Below are 23,421 nucleotides of genomic sequence, written 5' to 3' on the forward strand. Positions count from 1 at the left end.
GGAGGGCTATCAGGGGTGAGCATGGTGACTTCAGGGGTGCCGAAAAATGAGGGCTTCTATGCGTGAGACCCTTCTACAAGGTTGCTCAGGATCCAGAATCTTCACAGGGCTCTGCTATGAATCACAGGGCCCAGATAATAGGAAAGTTAGGAGAAAGGAAGGCAAGAAGGGCAGCTTGCCAGAGGAAGTCTAGTTTAAGGCTTCTGCTGCACCTATCTCAAGGTAAAGAAACTGAGTTCCAGAGCTGTTTAGTAAGTACTCTATATCCTAAAATCTTGAAGACAGAGAGCCAAAGTTCATGACTTCTACTTCACTGGCCCCATCATCCTTCTAAACTTCATTCCCTGCCTGTCCTTAGAGCAGATGCACAGGACCCCTATACATGTTAATACCCAGCTGGTGCCAGGCAGTGGTGGCACCCACCATTAATCCCAGCACTCAGGAGGCTAGCCTGGTCTACAGAATGAGTTCGAGGACATGTATGCCTGCAGGCCAGAAGAGGACATCAGATCCTATTATAGTTGATGCTGGGACTTCAACTCAGGACATCTGGAAAAGCAGCCAGTGCTCTTAACCACTAAGCCACCTCTCCAACCCCTTTAAGAGCATTTTTATTGCATATTTGTGTGCATGCCTGAAAGTACAAGTCACGATATATGCTTGGAGGCCAGAGGACAATTAGCTGAGGTTGGTTCTTTCTCTACCATGTGGGAACCAGGGATTGAACTCAGTATGTAAAGCAAGCACCTTTACATACTGAACATCTGGCTTACCTCCGAGTATCAAGTTCATGTGCTAGTTCTACTCTCCATGTGCTATTTCAAACACAAGGAAACATATACATCCACATTTGAGGCATTTTCATTTCTTTTACACAGGTTGATCTTTTTTCTAAAGAATTTATTTTCATTATATATACATATGTATGTCTGGGAGCGGAGGATGAAGAGGCATGCAGGTGCCAGCACAAGCCAGGGTGTCAGAGTCGTCATCCCCTGGAGCTGTAGTTATGGGCAGTTATAAGATGCCCAAGGTGGGTGCTGGGAGCCACTGGGGTCCTCTTCAAGAGGAGGGTGAGCTCTTACCTGCTGAGCTGTCTCTTCAGCTTCACCAATGGGTGTTTCATTTTGTTTGTTGAGACAGTGTCTCAGTAGCCTTCACCTCCTGGCTTTCTTGCCTCACCCCCCTCAAGCACTGGGTTCAGAGGCATGTGCTGCCACATCGGGCTCAAACAATTTCTTCTTAGAAAACAAATGCCACTATGTCTGCTGTTCTGAATTTTTAATATTCCACAGTACAACTAAGGTACAATCTGTCCGGTCGTTTCCCAGTTGAGAACATTAGGGGAACTCAGGCGAGGGGTGCACAGAACTGAATGTATTGTTTTCTCTCAGCATTCAGCTCTACTGGGATATAATTCATATACCATAAAACCCATCCTCTTAAATCGTACAATTCAGTGATTTTATTATATTCACAGAATTATGCAACTGTCTCCACTATCTAATTGCAGAACATTTTTTGTCATCTCAAGAGGAAACCAGGATCCATTAAGCAGTCACTCCTGACTCCTCACCTTCCTCAGGCCCCTGCAGCCACCACTCAACCTTCTGGTTTTATACACTGGCCTAATCTTGGCATTGTGTGGCAATGGTGGGCTTTTGTAACTGGCTTGTTTTTCCTCTACATCCCCTTCACAGTTCATCTATGCTGTGGAATGTCTTGATGCTGCATTCACTTTTAATACTAAACAACCTCTGTGCTATATTTGTAAATATTCCATAAGTCAAATTTAGTTTTTGTCAAAGAGATCTCATGGCAGTACAACCAGGTGAGACTATCACCCCAGCAGTAGGAAACTCAGGAAGGCCTGAGTTTCTTGGTCTCTCTAGAGGTAATGCCCAATGCTCAAAGCCAGTACCACAGGCATAAAGCCTAAATTTTGTTCAGTATTTCTACTGAGGATGAATTTTTCTCTTACCCATAAAGTACCTAAGATTTCTGAAAGTCAGGCACCATATTCTGGAAGAGAGTTTGGAAGGCAATCCAGACTCAGGAGTAAGGATGGATGGATATTCTGAACCATCCACTATCTATTGCTGGAGCCTAGGCCAATGACTCTTGGGACTTGGTAGTGCCCAGAGTTATCCCCAAGATGACATCCATTCTTTTTCCTTCAGGCCCTCTTTGTGGAAATAAGCAGATAGATGAGCTCTTGGGCCATAATGTCTGATTTTTGTAGGACTTTTGCCTAGCTATCAAGCTCTCTGAGTTTCAATTACTTCATCAATATGATTTAGGGTTTAATATGTTAAGACATATCAGAGCTTATTGTAATGCTTAGTACACTCAAGTGTGAACTATTACAGATGAAATTGGTTCTAGAAATTTGACAGAATGTGAAGAAAGTACAGGTTAAGCACTAGTTTTTGTTGCAAGGGGTTCTCTTGCCCTGAGGACACCGTGGAGACAGAAGCTAACCTGTATCTAGCCTAAAGCATGAGAAGTTGCCTGTGAACCTGTGGCTTTCAGGGTTTCTAAACATGTGATCAGTCCCAGGTTGTCCCAAGGGGTTCAGCCCCATTGGTATGCCTAAACTCCCCAAGTCTCTAGGATGTATCAGCCCCAAGAAGGTCTGCTGGGTTAGCAGAGAATTGGGGCAAGGGCCAAGAGGCCATCTTGTGGATGCCTCCATGGGGGCCTCTTCCCATACTTGGTAGGGAACTAAGTCTGCCCCAAGGGGAAGCACAGACTCCCAGAGAGTGGAGCAAAAGTCCCATTGTGTGTGGCCACTAGCTGCCTGGCCTTTAGCAACACATTTTATTGTTCTGGGACTTTGTTTCTTTATTTGTTAAATAAAGGATGATTTCAAAGGTCCCTGTCTGGCTGTAACATACTGTTCTTCTAAAATGTCCTATTTAATAAATTAGGCTTTATTAGGTTCAAGCACATACTTGTGTTACTACTCTTAAGTCATTTAAATTAGATTCAAATTAGGTTAACCAAGTGTTGCCCTCCAGAGAGCTAGGGACTAGGAGATAAGAATAATTCATAGCCTCTTATCAATCAGCAGCCCCTAAATGGGTGCTTCAAGGACTGCTTGAGCATGCTTTGAAAAGCACCACTTGTCTGTAATTTAAATATCCTCACTTTAATCTTCTTCACATCTTTCATTTGCTTAGCAAAACCTTTCTCTCCACATAGTCAGCGAGAAGGGCACTATCTTACTACTGTGAAGGGACTAAACATTTCTAGGCAGAGCAGCCTTTGATAACGTTGGGCTGACACAGTAATTGAGAAATCTCCTTTCTACAATGACATCCCTGTACTCTTCAACTATGCTGCCTTTAGATGTCTGGGGCTCCTAGGCAACTCCCTAGCTTTATTAACTGTAGCTGCCACCAAGGCTTCATTTCAGAGGGTCATTAACAACCCAAAACCCTTCCCAAAGAACCAGGTCCCTTACAGGCAAATGCCCCACACTAACCCAACTTTGCAGGCCAGGATCTCCATCTTGTCCTTTCTGATTCCTTTGCTCCCAGCCAGCTAGCAATCTCAAAAGCCAGAGGCATCTATCTCCTGGGCCTGCAGATGGAGAAACAGGAATGGGAGAAGGAGGTCTCCCATTGATGTGTCTGGATAGCTGTGACCCTTTTGCACACACACATACACACACACACACACACACACACACACACACACAATTATTGTGGCCTCAAAGCACCAAGTGAAACTGGCACTTGGCCTACTACTCCAAGGTGAGGCATGCCCAGGGGAGGATGCAATAAAAATTTCACATGGTGGATGTTTCCAGGAACCAGAAAACCTGTACTTTGAGCCTTCAGCTATTGCAAATGGATATCATTCATGGACAAAGCAACCAGAGAAAGCTGGCTGAGGCCCTGGCCAAACCCTCTCATGCTACACAAAGCTTTCTCAGGCAAGGTTCAAACAACGTGACTTTGATTCTATAATGAACCTAGTTTAATTGCTAATGCATTGTGCTCAAACATGGCTTCCAGCATGTATTTTCTTTCCTTCCTTGGACTCCATTGTTGGGGGATGAACTATGGGGAATGAAGTAGCATGGAAAAGGGTTTCTGGTTTTGTTGCTGTTGTCTTGTAGACAGGGTTTCTCTATGTAGTTCTGGCTGTCCTGGAACTCATTTGTAGACCAGGCTGGCTCCAAATGCATAGAAATCTGCTTACCTCTGTGTCCCGAGAGGGATTAATGGGTACACCACCACACTCAGCAAAGGTTGCTATTTTCTAACATAGGGTTTTGCTCTGTGTAGCTTTTCTTCCTGCCTCACCATCCTGAGTGATAGGAAATGACAGGCCTGCCTCATTATGGTCAGTGAGAAGAGATTTCTGACAGGAATTAAATATCCAAATGTCTCTGTAATAATCAGCTTCTCCTAAGTACTAAGTACTAAGGAAATAATATCAATAAAGTTATAGTACATATAGTACATATAGTACATTACATAGTAAATGATTATCGGGCGATCATTACCTAATATACAAAACACAAACAAACAAAAAAATCCCCATTATCCCACTATCCAAAGATAAGCATTTTGATGTACAATTTCCCATTGCTCCCCCACTGTATTTCTTTAATCTGGCAAAGAAACTCAAGCACAGCACAGCTCAGTTTCACAAGCTCTGTAAAGAAACCACTGTCTGTGTAATTGGGTCTATTCAGCAAGCAGAGAAAAGTGAGGCTCCTAAGGCTCTAGTGCAGAGCAGTGGTTCTCAACCTCCCTTACACTGTGACCCTTTAATACAGTTCCTCATGTTGTGCTGACCCTAACTATAAAATTATTTTGTTTCTACTTTCCAACTGTAATTTTGCTACTATTATGAACCATAACCTCAATGCCTGTGTCTTGGCTAACCCCCAAAGGGGTCACGACCCACAGATTGAGAACCAACTGTTTAGAGGTTTTAGTTCAGGCAGCAGTTTAAGCTATTGCCCAAATGTCCTCAAGGTGCCCAAGACCCAGCAGGCCAGTAGCCACTGAATTTCACTTTCTTTCGCACCCAGTGCCTCAATGTAACAAGAAGCTAGGAAAAATGCCTATTGCTACAAAGGCCAACTACAGAGTGCACACAGCTGACCATGGAGGGCAGTAACAACAAGGCCATGCCCAAGAGATGACAAAACAACCACTACAGATAAAAAGTTTGGCAGATTGCACTACATAGACCATAAGCCAACAGGCACTCATGACTACACACAGGCTAACCTTTATAGATGTCAAAATGCGAAGCAGCCTCATCTGAAGAGGATTGTCCTAGATGTCCAGTACAGAATCCTGCAACATGGGAGTGGCTCATTTTCCTCCTAAAGAAGGCGACAGACAGATGGTTACAAGGAACTACTTATTTAGGCCACGCACACCTTCTTGCTTCTGCACATGAGCTCATGGGGAAATGGTCTTGGCTGCAAGGGGCTTTGGGTGGGAGGCGGATTAGGACAACAAAGGTCTAAGAATATGGTCCAAGGAGATGTTCTAGTGTGCTTGCTTTCTTTGCTTTCTTTTTGGTTTTGCTTTGAGACAAGAGCTCTGTCTTGGAACTTGCTATGTAGACCAGGCTAGCCTAAAACTCACAGACATCTGTTTGTCTAACTCCTGAATACTAGGGTGAAAGGTGTGCATCACCACACCCAGCCTAGTTTGCTTTCTGTTACTGTGAATAAACTATATGACCAAAAGCAACATGGAGAGGGAATGGTTTACCTGGCTTATAGGTTCCAGCCCATCAGCAGAGGAAACCAAGGTAAGAACTCAGGGCAAGACCAGGGGAAGTGAAGCAGATACTGCTTAATAAACTGCTCAGAAAACTTTCTTTCCTTTTTTCTTTCTTTCTTTTTCCTCTTCCATTTTTTTGACACAGGGTTTTGTTAATTCCACTGGTCAAGAATAAGACAATTACCACAGTTCAAAGTAAAATTTGAGGCAAGCTTTAATTAAATACTTGCTAGGTAGATGAACTCTCTGGTCTAGACAAACTCTGGGTTTCCAGAAAATGGCCCTGAGTCACAGTTTACCGGGCTTTAAAGTATTCCCATCAGGTCCAATAAGGGGCAATCGAATATCCTGACATACTTCCCGCCCATGAACCTCCCACCCACTTGTTATCAAGCACATCCAGTGCAGATGGGTCAGACAAACTTGTTTAGGGGAGTGACTTGTTATCTCCCACAAACAATAGCCTCCAACATTTCAGAAACTGTCCTTGGGCAAGGGGCTTGCAGATCAGAGACAGTTTTGTCTCATGGATCTCTCAGGCATAGTAATTAAAACTTAAAATGTAACTTTGGTTCTCAGTTTTCCTGGAATGCGCTCTGCAGAGCAGGTTAGCCTTGAATTTACAGAGATCCGCCTGTCTCTGCCTCCTGAGTGCTGAATTAAAGATTGGTGCCACCATGGCCTAGCTCCATTACCCTTTCTTATACAGCCCAGGCCCACTTGATTAGGGATAGCACCTCCCACAGAGAAAACATCACACAGGCCAATCTGATGTGGCCAATTCTCTATTTGAAGTTCTCTCTTCCTAGGTGACTACTTTAGGTTTGTGTCAAGTTGACAACTGGAGTTGACTAATAACGATGGAGTCTGACACAAGCTCTCAGGGGTGACTCTAGAGGGACTGGCAGGGTGCTGGACCAGGGATGAAAATAAGGGAAGGAAGGGTTCTGACCAAGGAAACCAGGCTGTGTGACAAAGATCTTGCTTCTTCAGTCTTTCAATGGCACTTAGAACCCAGAGCTTGAAGGGGTTGCAGGTAGGGAATTAAGGAGACTTTTGCCAAACAAGGGATGGGTGATGCTCTCAGAATAAACTGCACAGGCCAGGGATAGTGGCATTTGCCAGTAATTCCAGCACTCAGAAGGTGAAGGCAGGAAGATCACAGGTTCAAGCCCAACCTGAGCTACATATAGAGACCTTGTCAGTAACAACCAAATAGAGCAAAACATGAGTCTAACAGGCTCATGTGTGACAGAATGTCCCACCCCATTCCTAAGGCAAGATAACAAAAAGGAGACACATTGCTGTCAAGAGACACCAATCCATGGCAACTCTTATAAAGAAAAATATTTAGTTGGGGATGGCTTACAGTCCATTATCATCGTGGTAGGGAACATGGGAGGCAGAGGCAGGTGGATCTCTGAGTTTGAGGCCAGCCTGGTCTACAAAGATATACATAGAAATCCTGTCTCAAGAAACAAAACAGATCAAAAGAAAAACCAAATAAACGAATACATAAGTAAAGTCTCTTGTAACAATCAGATGTGCCAAAAAGTCCTGGCCAAAGTAATAGTGGGATGCAGGTAGCTACTGAGCCCATGAGGTGACATGTAACAGTCACAGTACACTGACAATATCAAAGGGTTTGAATGGTATGTACAGGTGTCTCCCAACACATCAAACCATGCTAGGTATGTTGATCCCTTTTAGTTAGTTTGTTTATTTTGAGGGAGGACAGACCTTGCTGTCCTGGAACTCATACATAAAAATAAATAAATCTTTAAAGAGAGAGAGAGAGAGAGAGAGAGAGAGAGAGAGAGAGAGAGAGAGAGAGAGAGAGAGAGAGAGAGAGAACTGGGAGCTCTTACATCTTTATCTTCAGTGGGAGAAAGACTGGCAAATTTTTGTGGGGTTTTATTTTCCACATTCTTGCTGGGCATGTTACTTCTGGAAGATGACATGTGTTTTATTTAGTCTTGTTTTTAAACAAATTACTTAGAATGAGGATTTTAAAAAAATCTAAACATTAAAGCCCCTTTATCATCTGAATTATTTGGTGTGCCTGCATGTTCATGTGTGTGCACTTGTATGTCATATGTTTGTGTGCATATGTGGGAGGGTGAAAGCACTCTTATGTGCATGTGTATAGGCCATAGGCAGATAACAAATGACCTTTATCCTCTCCACTTTATTCTTTGAGGCAGGGTCTCTCAATTCAGCTAGACTAGCACATCCCAGGGATGTGCCTCTGCCTCCCCAGTGCTGGAATTGCAAGCACACCACTGAGCCCAGCTTTGGCCTGGGTGCTGGGATCAGGCTCAGTCCTCACTTTCCAGCAAGCTCTGTACTGACTGAGACACTTCCTCAGTCTCTCATCGTCCAGACTCTAGAAGTGAATTCCTAAATCTGTTGGTTCCCTAAAATCTTTTCCTGTGAAAAGAGGCAGGCCCAGAAGAGAGACATGTATGGTCTTTTTTATGATCTTTTTTATGCATATACATACATGTGTGTATGTATGTCTGTATGAGAGTGTCGGATCCTCTGACTGGAGTTACAGATAGCTGCCATGTGGGCACCAGAATTGAACCGGGGTCCTCTGGAAGAGCAGCAAGTGTTCTTAACTGCTGAGCCATCTCTCCAGCCTGACACACATGGTCTTTTTCCTCTATTCTTGTCATCTCAAAACATCCCTGGATTTCTTAGTTCCTTATCCATATCTGAGCCAATTATGTATATGGCCCTCAAAACAAAACATATCCCAATTTCAGTAACTGCTGAGCTGGGCATCTGGCTCAGCTGGGGACTGGACACAAGGTGTCCAATCTAGGAAACCTTATCTTCTATTTGTAGATTTCCCAATCTGCTGTAGGTGCTGCTGACTCTCAGCTGAGAGACCCCCCTCCCACCTCCACCCAGAGCTGTGAATGAGGACACCATGCCTCCTTCCCAGCTTGATTGGATGGGGCCCTGGGAACTAACTGATGGACTTTAGGTGCTAAGATGATAGACCTAAAGTTCTCATGAACCCTTTCTCCCCATGCACAGTCAAAGTCAGCTAGGTGGGTATCACTCTATGTGTCACCTCCCCTTGACCCTTGACCCCCAAAGCAGCAAGGCACAAAAGGCAATTTATTCAAACTGCCATTGGATTCTGTGGAGTCTGTGTGGCTGATTCCAGAACGAACAGTGTTTCTGAGGGGTAGGGGATTGGGGGGCCCAGAGCTTCCTGTCAAGGACAGTTAATTTTAATTTTTCCGCCAAGCTCAACCTCAAAGTGAGGCTGATTGCTACTCAGTGAGCCAGCCTGTGTTAGTAGTGGCTTTAATTGAGTGCAGATCTGTGTCCCAAAAGCGTAACCTTTGTTGTATACATATTTTGGGACAAGAAGGAAAATGAAAAACAGGCCTTTAGAAGGAAAACAATGAAAGCAGAAATTGTTCTATGTCCAGGATGCCAGCACCAAGGGCCAGTCAGCGAAGCATCCCCCCCCTCCAAAACACACACACACACACACAATTTTTGAGACAGGGCCTCACTATGCAGTCCTAGCTGATCTGAAACTCACTATTTAGACCAGCCTGGCCTCAAAGTCACAAAGATTTACCTGCTTCTTCCTCCCAAATTAGCATCCAAGGCATGTGCCACCAAACCGAGTCCCCATTCTTTTCTTTGTTTCAGACAGGGCCTCACTCTTGTCCAGGCTGGCCTGCAACTTGTAACACTCCCCCCATCTCAGTCACCCAAGTGCTGGGGTTAAAGAAATGAGCTATCACACCCAGATGTACCCACAGACAGCAGAGCTCTAATAGGCTCTTTGGAAAATCACTCTACAGGCCCAAGGGCTGTGCACAAATCTCCCCCAAACACTGACTGTCCCTCTCCTGACAACAAGGACACGAAGGAGGGGTGGAGGCACTTGGCAGAGGACTTGGCATGTATTTCTGATGTGAGGCTCCTTCTGGCCTAGGCTGTTGGTCCTTACTTCTGTCCACATCATTTTATCAGTGGCCTTACTATGTATAATGGCTAATCTTGGCTGTGAACTTGACACATCTGGGAAGAAGGACTCTCAATTGAGGCATTTCCTCCATTATCCTGGCCTGTGGTAATGTCTGTGGGGGTATTTTCCTGATTGTTAATTGATTCAGGGAGGGGTACAACCCACTGTGGGTGGAACCAGCCCCAGGCAGATGGGCTATATAAGGAAGGTAGCTGATGATGAGCCTGAGATTCCTCCATGGTCTTTGCTTAAGCTCCTGCCTTACACTCCTGTCTAAGCTCTGGCTTCCCTTGATGATGGGTTGTAACCTGTAAACTCAAATTAACCCTTTCCTCACTAGGTTGCTTTTGATAATGGTATTTATTACTGCAACAGATCAACTTAGAACATCATGGATCTTCTTCCAAGGAAGCATAATGCCACTTTGGATATGTAGTGTTAATGTCAGATGCCTTGTCTCCCTTCTCTGAGCAGCAGGCTGGGCTCTGGGATATTGAAGGGCATGTCTTCTTAAAGCCAAACTCCACCACTCTCTTCAAACACTGGCTGAAGCTCTCTCTGATCCCCAATATGATCCTGACACCCACACACTTCTAAGACCAAAGCCTATATTCCCTCCAAATCTTCCTCTCCTTCTCCCTCTACCTCCATCATATACTCTGGTCCCCTCCTTCTCTCCCCATTCCCAGTCAGTCTGCTGAGACATCACAGCATAGCAAGTATCCTCCTCTTATACAACAGCAGGCCTTTCTTGCTACTGCTTTTCATCTCTCTCCAATCCATCTCCACATAGCAACCATTCCGATCCTTTAAACAATGCCCTTTCTTAAACCATCTGTGGCCAGAGTAATATCCAAACACATTTTCTCTGTGTCCTTCAGGACACCCCCTGCCCACTCATCCCTTTCTATTCTTACTCGCTCCAGTCTGTCTCCTCCTTCACAGAGGTCTCGGCCAAGTACCCTTCCAAGTGTAGTCCTATGACCATGCTGTATGCTCTCCTGTGGCCTTAGTGTCTCCACAGCTCCTGCTGTTCATTTGTTATTTCCTGTTAAAATTGAAGTTTCCTGGCTTGATCAGCCTGCTCTTTTCTTTACCACCAGAACACCAAAGAATCTCTGTCATTACTTGGGGATAAAGTGATTGAATACAGAAGTCATGAAGGTTTCCTCCATCACCCTCAGTCTCCATCCTTTAGTTTGGGGTATTTCCTTGATGTGGCCTTCCTCACTTTACTCTTTCTCATTAACTGAGGACCCTTGTAGGGAACAAATGTTTACCCTTGTAGAAAGTCTCCCCTGAAATGCCCCCCCAACACTCCTCTAGGGATAATTGTTTGCTCTGATACTCTAGCCTTTTTTTTTTTTTTTTAAGATTTATTTATAATATACAGTGTTCTGCCTGTGTCTGCTGGCCAGAGGCCAGAAGAGGGCACCAGATTCCATTATAGATGTTGCTAAGATTGAACTCAGGACCTCTGGAAGGGCGATCAGTGCTCTTAACCTCTGAGCCATCTCTCCAGCCCCCCAATACTCTAGCTTTTTCTTTTCTTTTTTCTTTTTCTTTTTTTTTTTTTTTTTGTCTAGATCTATTCACAGGCTAACTCCCTCAGAGTGACTTGTTTTTGTTCCTAGAAATTCTGCTGCTGATAATCAAGACTGAAGCTGGAGGAAATAGGTCTTCAAAACATCGAAAGCCTAGCTAGGCAAAGGGTTCAACAAAGCATTCTGTCCCCATCTAAGTTGTGTCCTCCAACCCTGTCAGCATCAATTAAAGAATTTTATCCAATCCCAACGAAATCCTCCCACAGAACCACTGATTTGAAGCCGTTTCTTTTTTTTTTTTTTTTTTTCCCAGTTGTGACCCCCGAAACCCATAAATGTTTGAAGGCTTCGGAGTAGAGGCCGCTTTTAAAGGATGGGGGGGTAGGGGGCTCTGAAACAGACTCAAATGAACAGATTATTTCAGTTGCCTTTGGGGAGAACTGGCAGGGCCTGCAGGATTAGGTGAATGATACAAACCAATAGGGCAAATGCCTAGCCGGTGCTGCTCCCTGGGAATTGCTTTCTCATAGGTGAAAAACCAAAAGGTGCCCAGCAGCCTGGCCTGAGGCTCAGAAAGAAATACGCCTTGGGTCTTGCTTGTAATCAATCGCTTTGCACTGAGTCCTTCGAAGAAAGCACCACCCGAAGCATATGGTGTGCATTGACTAACCCTTCTCCCTGTCCTCAGGGCCACAGCACTGGACCGCTACGGGCTGCAGAAGGCGGGATTCACGCACGTGCTGAATGCCGCACACGGCCGCTGGAATGTGGACACCGGGCAGGACTACTACCGCGACATGGCCATCCACTACCACGGCGTCGAGGCTGACGATGTGCCCACCTTCGACCTCAGCATCTTCTTCCACTCAGCTGCCTCCTTCATCGACTCTGCGCTCCGAGACGACCACAGTAAGAAACACTCTGCTCCCCTGTCCGGCCAAGGCCCTAGGCCCCCCACTCCCAAGCTGAGGTCCCACCGCACCAATAGGGTACCCCCTCCAGGCACAGACACGCCCCCAAGCCGAAACCCTGATTGCCCGAACCCTCACTCCTGGGAGAGGCCCTGGGCCAGGAAGAAGTCTCACTCCTGCCCACACCATAGGAAGCAGGGGCTACAAGCCAAAGTGATTTTCAAACCTGGTGGGTGCCCTGGGGCTGGGGATTGCCGGCAGGGATTGGCTGAGCTAATTGCCTGGGCTTGATAGCCACTAATGGGAAAGGAAAGGGGAAGGTTTACACGCCCGGGCTTTTGGTTTGAGTCTTTGTCTCCGAAGGAACGGCCATCTTTTAAAAAGGTCTAGGAGTCCTCAAAGCTGGAATTGCAGCCAAACTGCTAATCACGCTAGGACCCAAATTTGACTAGAGCCAAAGGTTTCAATGCCAGAAAACGTTTAAGGAGCTGGCTTGCTTGAGAACCCATGAACAGGCTTGAAATACTTCTGTTAACCACACAAACCCACGGACTGCCTGCCCCCTAAAGACATCCACCTTTCTAAAGTTGAGGCCCTGTATAAACCGCTACTAGGGGACCTGGGAGTCGCACCAACAGTGTCCCAGTTTCCCAATGTCACTTATCCACCCTTTAAGTCAAAGTACTATTCCTTGCCCTTTAAATGCAGTTTTGGCTGCTCTAATGCAAGGAAAGCTACAAAGCTATTTTGGAGAGAAGGGCACAGTTTGGGTTTGCCCCCTAAGTAAGACAATATGCAGTTATTGCTGTTGGGTACACTTCAGCACATTCCCCAGAGGCCAAAGGGACTTCACCTCCCTAGTGGGTGCTCTGACTTCAGCCCCATGTGTCACACCACTGTGTGAGTCATCACATAACTCAGGTGTCTAGTTACTGAAAAGAAGCCTTTCTTGCCACAAGAGGTTGGGATTACAAGGCTCGATGACCGACTGACCTGCTTCAGGGACTTGCAACCTGAGGCTAGGCCTAGGCCAAGTATGCCAGACCGTGGACCTTGAGGGCACCACTGAATCCAGGGCCAGCCATGGCCACCCATAAAACTTTGTCATCATTTTGGATCAGAAGACATTATGCAACGAAACACACCCGAAGAGCCAAGGTGCTTGAATTATAGGGATGTAGCATTTCTGGCCTGTCCTTTTGTGATTCTATTTATGGATATCTTTTGTACATTCTGAGTTTCCACACAGGATCAAAAAAGCAATGGAACTCGGATTTGACAACGTGAGGTAAAATTCACCTCATGGTATTTGAAGTTAACTGGGAAACATATTGGTGGTGGTGTGTTGGGGGTGGAGTGGGGGGGTGACGTTGTAGAGCAATCCAGTCCTTCAGTATCTGTTTCATGTGCTCAGTTGCCATTTTTTTTGTCTTAGAACTCCCTCTAAATGAAGGGGCCTAGCAGGCTTTGGAGAAGACAAGGCCAGGTTCAGCTTCTCATCACAAAACTCATCACAAAAAACGATGTGGTTTCCTCCAGTGATGAAAATGTTTACCTTGAACAGCCCTAATGGGAAGCAGCAGCAGAATACACAAAGCACTTGGCGTGGGACCTGGAGTGCAGGAGGCCCGTGGATACCCTTGATATAGAGAGGCTGTGCACCGCGAAGCATGTAACCATGCCAGCATGTGCACCTCATAATCGTAAAGTTTCCAATCCTAAAAGAAAAGAGAGGGAGAGAGAAAAAAAAAGACATCCTGACTTTGAATTTATACGATATACTGACATGAAAGCTTGTTTTAGGATCTCGACACACTGGGAAGCTGCCCTTGCTGCCAAACCGGGGAAAGATTTGGCCTCTGGAGTGAGATGTCCAAGGGCTGCTGGGCAGACCACAATATCAGTAAGAAAGCATTAGGCTTCTCTCTTGTCAGGCAGGTACATGAAAACACCCAGTAAAAGGGCAGGTCAAGAGAAGAGGCTATCCAGAAGTCAGAGAGTGCACAGGAAACAATGGATGGGTGGTGGCCATAAACAAGCTGGCTGGGGTTAGAGAGCAGATGACCTCACTGGTGGGTGGAGGGTGAGCTTCATTCTTAGTGACCTTTGAATTTTGTATTTCAGCTGGGGCCTGAAATGTCAAAGGCTATCAGTGAGGCAGTGGGATGGAGGTATGGGGTGAAGACAGACGTGTGTCTCTTTGAAGGGCGTAGCAGCTGTTCACTCCCCAACCTGTTTCTTGTGACAATCAATGCCAGTGTTTTCAGGGAAAGCCTCCAGTGTGGATTTTACTGTGGCGATGCTCATATTTCAAGTGCCTGCAGAGGGCAAACAAAGGTGTCTGGATCATCTGTTTGTCGTCTGTGTCCTGAGTGTCCAAGTAACAAAGAGAATGGCTGTTAGCTCAGCCCCAGCATTGCCACAGACTTTAGGAGAAGTGGATGACAGGTGTTCGGCCTTCCTGCCACATGCAGGGGGTGGCCTGACAGTGTCCAGACCTGCTTGCATGTTTCCTATTATACTCCTGACTGGCAGTTATGTTCATACTTCTTGTTATTTTCTTATTTTGATCCTGGTTTTGTTTGTTTGTTTTGCTTTGCTTTGCTTTGTTTTTTGAGACAGGGTTTTTCTGTGTAGCTTTGGAACCTGTGCTGGAACTCACTCTGTAGACCAGGCTGGACTCCAGCTCATAGAGCTCTGCCTGCTTCTGCCTCCCAAGTGCTGAGATTAAAGGCGTGTGCCACCAACGCCTGGCTTGTTTGTCTTTTTGGTTTTGTTTTGTTTTTTAAATGCTGGGGATTGAACACAAGGCCCTTCATCTGCTGTGTGGTTTTCCTTTTTTCTTTTTCATGTGTTATTTTGTTTGTTCAATACAGAGCCTTGTTACATAGCCCAGTGCCCATGGTATCCTCAAATTCAGGATCCTCCTGCCTCAGCCTGGGTCTGGGATAACAGGCTTATATCATGGTACCCAGTTTCTCTTTGAACATCACCTTCTGCAGTGATGGGGAGTTATATTCACAGCCTGTCCCCAGCCTCTGGGGTCCACTCCTACCTTCCAAAAACAAAAACAAAAACTAGGAAACTTCCACCATGGTGGATAGATGAGAGCTGAGAAAACAGACCCTGAGGAGCCAGGTGGTGTGCCCAGGGTCACAGAATTAATCAGAGGCAGCTCCCACTTAGCAGGGGAAGAGCCCTTCCCTCACCCAGCCTCACAGCAGACTGTTTTAGTCCATAATGTGAATTTGTGATGGCTTCAAAAGTAGACCTGGAGCCTGTGAGTGACAGGCAAGCTGTGATAGTGACCCCTGATCTTAGGAGCAGGGGGTATCTGGTGGTCCCTAGATTTCATTACACTAGTTGTTCCACAGTCCCCCATGAGCATCCACGCTAGGCTCCGTGGCAGGGCTTCGTCAGTTCTTAGTGAAGAAGGATGAGTCCGTGTGTGTCAAATCCAATAGCCAGCTGGCTTGCCTCCACTTCCAAGATACTCAGTCACAAATTCTACTACAGGGACTGCAAATGTTTTTCAGTAGTGTACCGGTTACTTAGACTTGGGTGGGTCCCCAACATTCTCGGCAGAGTGGGGAGGGGGTAGGAAATCTCAGCGCTCAGGAGGCAGAGGCAGGTGGGTCTCTGTGAGTTGGAAGTGTTTACCCAGGGGGCCATCTCACTGCATTGCCTCCTGACATACCTGGTTTGAGTGACAGAAGCTCACCTTTTGGTCACCACTGAAAACAAGCAATTGGATGTGACAGAGTTTTTTTTTTTTTTTTTTTTTTTCCTTGAGATAAAGTTTTACTCTGTAAACCCAGCTGACCTCAAACCTCGAATTCATGATAATCTTGATGCCTCAGCCTTATAGGTATGAGCTAGCAGTCCCAGCTAGATACATTAGAAATTCTGAATTTACAGTTCATCCTTATAATTATAGCATTTCCTCTTCTGGGAAATATTTTGTTGAAGCCAGCATTTCCAGACATAGATTGCAACCTAATCAGTGTGTCATAAAATCAGTGTGGTGGATATGCCCTGTGTTTCTTTTCTTCTTAATTGAATATATGAGAAAAAGTAGAAGATAATAGCACACATTGCATGTAGATAAGGTACATATTATTTGTAAAACTTTTTTCTGGTGCACATACACTGGGAGCAGTGCAGAGCAGAGCCCAAGATCTGGTGTCATACTGCCCGGGCTTGGAGCATGGCCTGCCATTCACTGACTGTGACTGGGACAAGCTACTTCTCTGTACATTTAAGATTTAATAAAGCCCCTCGGGATGAGAATGAAAAGCCAGACACTTAGAGCCAAGCAGTGGTGGCACACACCTTTAATTTCAGGACTCTGGAGACAGAGGCACATGGATCTCTCTGAGTTCAAGACCACCCTGGGCTACACAAGAGTGAATCAGTTTAAAAGAATAACTGAGCCAGACAGTGGTAGCACATGCTTTTAATGCCAGCACTCAGGAGGCAGGGACAGGCTGGCCTCTGTGAGTTCAAGGCTAGCTTTGTCTATAGAGTGAGTTCTAAGACAGGCTCCAAAATTACAGAGAAACCTTGTCTCAAAAAACAAAAGGCAAAACAAAACAACGACAAAAGAGTAACAGAGCTCACACCTTTAATCCCAGCACTAGGGAGGTATAAAAGGAAAAAGCAAAGGGTCTCATGTGAGATTTAGTTTTGAGACAGGGAGGGCATTGTACTCTGAGGATTCGTGGAGACATGGAGACTCTAGAAGCATCAATTTATGTCTGAGGTAAAGGTAAGAGCTGGTGGCTGGCTGCTTTGCCTTTCTGATCTTCAGTGACTTTATTAAATCATAAACACTCTATCACCACACCCTTCAGTGACCTCATGTGCAGAACAGTAATGATAACGTGGCTGAAGCCACTGGGTGGTTGTGAGACCTGGCTACAATGAAATCTGTGAAGTGCATGGCTACTAGGCATATTGGTACACACCTGTGGCTCTAGCACTCCAAGGAGGCTGAGGTAGGAAGATTGAAAGTCTAAGGCCAGGCCTCAGTGATGTAGCAGGGCTCTGTGCAAAAGCACATAAACGAACAAACAACCTGTTAAGTGCCCAATATTCTCAGGGCAAGCAAGGTTTAAATTGAAGCAGAAAACATCAGTACCAACAGCACTCCCTACCTTGGGACCCTTCTGGGGCTTCCTGGTTTCCTGAAGTTCGGGCAAGGACTGGGAACAGGCCTCTCCGCTACCCCAGTTTTCATTCACCAACAGTGGGCCTCAACGGTGGTACTTGGCAGAGCCCCAGAGCCAAGAGAGAACAAGACCCTGAGGTTCTGGGGACAGGAAAATGGTGGGGCCCAGGGGCACCTGAAACTACCACAGAATCTGGTCTTGCCCTGGGGAAGCTGGTCTCTTTCTCTGGGCTGACAGCATTAATGAGAACCATGTTTGGCTCCATGAGCTCCAGTCAGAACTGAGCATCTCATTCCTTCCCAACCCCCTCCCTCATTTTTTCCCACTCCCACCTCTCCATCTTCCTCTCCTGTCTTCTTCCTCTCTGTCTTCTCTCTACAGACTTCAGGCTCCTCATACGGGCTGTAGCTTTCATCTGTTGCATGTATTTAGTTATGACAGGAGAGGAAGGAACATATTAGTTATCAGCAGAATTGGCTGGGAGCCAGGCAGCCTCTATCTGGAACTCTCCATTGGGTAGATGGAACACTCTGCCAGAGGTAGATGTTCATTGGCTTGGATGTTCATGCTGGAAGAGAATGAGGACCAGTGCCCCCTAAACAACACAGCAACAAAGGGGGCTGTTTCCCACCCTCCTTGCTGACTGAGCAGACAGAGAAAGGCACTAATGGCGATGAACTGGATGACACTTCTGTGCCTGTGCCAGGACCCTTGTTGTTCTTGCAACTGGTCATGGGGCCCAGGTCTTCTCACCCCACGTGGAGTGAGAATAGGAGGATTGAGATGTCTACTGTGTTTGCACTTCTTATGTCGTCTTGGCTTCCGGCCTTTGTCGTTGTCCTGGGCCCAGTTCCATGGGGAAGAGAGGGATAAAAAAAGGGCAGAGAGCTATGCCCATGCAGAAAAACTGTCCACAGGCAAATTCCTGTTTTATCTCTCCAGGGTGAGGGTCAGGAAGACAGACAGCACTGTGCTTATGCAGCTGCAACCAGTTGAACCTCAGTCAAGAATCCCACAGCCATAGGAAACAGTCACCACTGAGGGAGAACAGAAGGCCACACCTCAGAGCACAGTGGCACAGTGAGGGCCTCAAACACACTTTGCATTAAGCTGCTGCTTGTGGCATCAGCTTTGTAGGTGACATCTGGCCAGACATCTCACTCTCTGAACCTGTTCTCCATCTGCAAAGCAGGGACAAGGATAAGATAATAAGGATTAAGTCAAAGCTGGAATGAGACCTGGTCAGTGGGTGTGCTCTAGAGCGCCACCAAGTGGAGACATGCAGGTCTTGGCCACTTGTGCATCATAGCTGTGGATGTGGGTGGTATTGGCCTGAACAGCATCAGGACCACTGGTTCTCATAGTTTTTGGTTTCAGAAGATTTTTATACTCTTAAAAATCAGTGAAGTCAAAAAATTTAGTGAAGACTTCAAAGATTTTTTGTGTATAGGCAATAATAAAAGCTTACTCCATTGAAAATAAGAACTGAAAAATTTCAAGTACTCATTAAAAATAATAAACCGTATGGATTGGGGATCTTTGGCACCCTGTAATTTGAGCATCACAGCTCATAATTGTAATCCCACTACTGAATGTGGAAGGAAGCAAGAGGATCAGAAGTTCAAGGCTACTCTCAGCTATATAGGGAGTACAAGGCCAGCCTGGGTACATGAAACCCTGTCTTAGAAACAGAATCAAACCCACTGGTGAGCCTTGCACTTTGATGACTCCTTCGCCATAATTCTGTAATTTTACAGGTCACAAGTACTGTAGTTGGCATTTGAAAATCGTGGTTCATTAAATTACATGGGCCTTCTGCTGTATGTTATCGATCTTTGAAAGCCACGTTTGCTCATCTCACCCAGCCCCATGTTTTTTATTGTTCTTGGTGTGGATGGCTATTGAGAAAGGGCCACTATGTAGTTTAGCTGACCTGGAGCTCACTATGTAGCCCAGGTTGGCCCTGAACTTGCAATAATCCTTCTGCCCTCTGCCTCCTGCATGCTGAAATTAGAGGTATGCCACACCCTACAACACCCACTCAAATGGGAGACTCTTGAAGTATTAGGAAACTCAGCATCACAGTATAGAGAGAGGTTTAGAACTCTAGCTCCTGCCTCAGTGCTTGTGTTTTTATCCCTGACAACAAATATACCACATTTTTTTTGAAATGACAGACTGCCTTTGTTTACTTTTTTAAAATTTCCACATAGGTAGCCCTAGGTGGCCTGGATAATCAAGCTGTCCTCAAATTCATAGTAGTCCCCTGTTTCTGCCTTCTGAGTGCTGGGCCACCACAAGCATGTGCTACCGTGACTGGGCCTTGCTCGTTCACTTCTAAGAAGTGTTCTACCAAACATTTAGGTTTGAATGCCCACTGGAGCGTGCTGGTTTTCCTTCAAAGACAAATGTGCTGCAGGAGACCTAGCTCCTGTCTCCTCCATATCCCTCATGTGCTTTTCCTTGAGCAAGCCAATGCTTGTTGTATGCATTCAGCATGCTTTGTGTATATGTCTTGTCTCACAGAACATCAAGAGGTGTACCCCAGGCCTGAAATTTGATAAAACTTCATTTTTACTCTTTGCATTAAGGATATTCTAGAGGAAATTCCTATCCCCTCCCCAGTGTGCAGTGGTAGACACAGCAGCAACTATTGGCATAGCTATTGCCTGTGACATCCGTCATGCTAAGGCTCCATTGCCTTTGTGAATATCACAAAGATGATGTTAACACAGTTGAAAGAGTCAATTGTATACAGGTACTATTAGCAGGATGATGGTGCATGCCTGTAATCTCAGAGCCCTGGGGGTGGGGTGGGGGCAGGAGGACCAGAAGGTTGAAAATATCCTGAGGTACATGGTGGACTCAAGGCCAGCCTGGGATACATAAGACCCACCTAAAACAAAAGCAAACCACATGACAAAAAACCCTCTGGAACTAGTGTGGAGATGGGTTTTAGTTATTTCTAGTTGTTGGGATGTTTGTCCTGTGCCACTGGCACAGGACATGGGAAAGCTACTTTCACTGTTCAGCTGGGTGGTGGTGGTGGCACACATCTTTAATCCCAGCACTGGGGACAGAGGGCAGGCTGATCTATGTGAGTTTAAGACCAGCCTGGTCTATGATCCAATTCCAGGACAGTCAGGACTACACAGACAAATCCTGTCTCAAAAAATCAAAACCAGATGGGTGGTGGTGGTGTGAACTTTCAATTCCAGCACTCAAGAGGCAGAGGCAAGCAAATCTCTATGAGTTTGAGGCCAGCCTGGTCTACAGAGCTACACAGAGAAACCCTGTCTTGCAAAATTGGGAAAAAAAGCAAAATATCAAAACCAACCAAACAAAAGACAAAACTGCTTTCACTATTTAAAAGCTTGCTTGGCCATGTGAATTTTTCCTGAAAGGATTTTATTCATGTCTGAACTGATTCTGCCCCTCCACTTGACAGTTAAGGAAATTAAGGCTTTTGAGGCTCTGTCATTTGTCACCCACTTGGCAGAAGGAGTCTGGGTCTCATATCTGCAAGCCAGCAGGCTCCCATGTGTCCTGAGTCCAGACCTCACAAAGGCCCTTGGGGGCTGTGGAGCTCTAGCATATTCAAAGTCAAAGGCAGCAGTGTCATATAAATGACATGCACATCTTTGCCCAGCACTGCCATTCCAGAGACAGGATGGTCATTCCAGGGTCATCCCAGGGTCTCCTGTGGAATGCATTCTATTTAAATTGCTTAACCCTGGCTCTTGAGGGACTGAGACAGGAGGATGTTGAGTTTGAAACCATCCTGGGTTACACAGGGAAACCCTGTCCAAAAAAAAAAAAAAAAAAAAAAAAAAAAAAAGGGCCAAGGGTCCAGCTCAGTGGAATAGTGGGTGCTGGGCACATACAAGGCCCTGTATTTGATCCCTAATATCAAAAAAGAAAGAAGGCATATGCTTTGAAGATTCTTTCTGGGGATGTAGCTTGAGGACCTGCTCATGTAGCACATGTAAGGTCCTTTGTTTTTATTCCCAGCATGGTGACTCAGGTAGGGATGGGATTAGGAAAAAAGGAGAACTGTTCATATACTGATATATAGAAATCTCCGATGTAAACTGTTAAACAAAATAAGCAAGACAGAGAAAGGTCTTTGAAAGTCTGGGAGGCATCCACAGAAGAAGAGAAGGGAGGGAGAGTGGAGGGAGGGAGGGAAGGTTGAGACGGAGGAGAATCTAAAGCTTGTGGGTTTGGGAGCTAAGAATCAAGATTTGGGGATGGGGAGGGGATCAACTCTGCAGGGCAGATTCTTCTCTGGAAGCACATACAAGCCACGGGGGCACCTGTTGCTCTGGAGAGACAAGGAGCCTTGTGGGCAGGGGTTTCTCAGTCAGTCTCCTGGGGAATGCTTTGACATTTGAACCCTGCTAAATATGACTGAATAAACATTGATACAGGCAAAAGCTTCCAGGAGGCTTAGTGCCCTCTCCTCTTCCCGAGCAATGGTTGTAACATTCACCAATCCTATCACAAGCCAGTCAGTGAACAGGTCTGTTGTACACAAACTGTTTTCCCAACAACCCTAAGCAAGAAACTGAGCGACTCAGTCCCCTTTTTGCAGATGGGGAGCTGTGGCCCAACCTAAACTGTAGGCAACAGGGAGAATGAATGTGGGTTAAGGGACTTCAGCCCGTTTAGCGTTGGCTTTCCCCCTTCACCTGCAGATAAGATCCTGGTTCACTGTGCCATGGGCCGAAGCCGGTCAGCAACCCTGGTCCTGGCTTACCTGATGATTCACAAGAACATGACCTTGGTGGACGCCATTCAACAAGTAGCTAAGAACCGTTGTGTCCTGCCCAACCGGGGCTTCCTGAAGCAGCTCCGGGAACTGGACAAGAGTCTGGCGAAGCAACGGCGTCAGTCTGGGCCAGGGGACAGTAAGCTGGGGCAGTAAGGGACCTCCCAGGTAGCATGAGAGATGCTGGCACATAGAGCAGAAGGCTGATGCTGTTTGCACGGAGGCTTTGTTGGTCATGGAAAAACTAAAGGCTGGGCACAGACAGGGATGATACCCAGTTGTCTCCTCCAAGTCTAGTTAGTTCTCCACTAACCTGGGCCAGGTAAGCTGCAGGGAGAACTGGGCTCAGATGAGGATCACTCTGTGATCTCTCCTGTCTTTTAAGCTAGAAATAGAGAGGTTTTTTTTTTTTTTTTTGTAATGTGTGGGCACTGTGTTGTGATGTTTGACTCTGAAAGAAAAAAATTACATATATATATATATATATATATATATATATATATATATATATATAAATAAATAATTGCCTGGCAAGCTGTGTTACAAGGCAGACTTTAGAGGAATCCTCAGAGCAACCATGTTTATCTCTCTCTCTCTTTCTCTCTCTCTCTCTCTCTCTGTGTGTGTGTGTATGTGTGTGTGTGTGTGTGTGTGTAAGGGATGGTATGGAGTCCCTTCCCTTACATCACAGCCAGAGCTATCACCACCCAAATGAGTGGTGGTTAATTTGGACAAGGAAGAATGTAACTTCACAATATGGGAGAAAAAGAAGGGCAGGAGACAATTTTAGGGGATCAGAATGCCTTTTCCTTTTAGCTGTAGTAAAGGCAAACTGGTGGCTTGTTTCTTCCTCACACCCTGAAGAATTTGCAAATGTGTGGCTGGCACAGGACTGGAGGACAGGGCACCAGGTGAGCTCAGGTGTGAGCTGGCCTCTCTTAAGTTATCACCAAGATGGTCATTCTTCACTCAAGAAAGTAGCAGCAGCGCAACACAGAGTGGTGGCTTCCAGAACCAGGAGCCCCGCAAAAAGGAAGGGGCCCATGTTTCCAGTGTGAACTAGAAACTCCAGGAAGATGTTCTTGCAGGAGGAGTGCTGGAGTCCAAGACAGATGGGTAACGCCAAGTCACTGTGACATCTTGGGGAACTGCTTTACTTTCATGACACTTGTAGTTTGGGATCTTGTGCTTAAGCTGGTGTCCTGGGACTCTCCTGAGGATGTGTTGGGTGTCACCTTTGTCCAGGAGGAGGCTGGGTCCTCACT

The 23,421-nt window shown here is 45.9% G+C and overlaps 1 protein-coding gene across 1 annotated transcript in view; it reads left to right on the top strand.

Annotated features, from left to right (window-relative positions):
• Dusp29 (dual specificity phosphatase 29) overlaps positions 1–22,312 on the top strand; it is a 36,160-nt gene extending 13,848 nt beyond the window's left edge. Inside the window, exons 3-4 of the mRNA XM_051174771.1 lie at positions 11,992–12,212; positions 22,083–22,312. Of these exons, the coding sequence (XP_051030728.1) occupies positions 11,992–12,212; positions 22,083–22,312 (451 nt within the window). The remainder of the gene's footprint in view (positions 1–11,991; positions 12,213–22,082) is intronic.
• The last annotated feature ends 1,109 nt before the right edge of the window (positions 22,313–23,421 follow it).

Source organism: Phodopus roborovskii, unplaced genomic scaffold (assembly GCF_943737965.1).
Source record: "Phodopus roborovskii unplaced genomic scaffold, PHOROB, whole genome shotgun sequence".
NCBI lineage: Eukaryota > Metazoa > Chordata > Mammalia > Rodentia > Cricetidae > Phodopus > Phodopus roborovskii.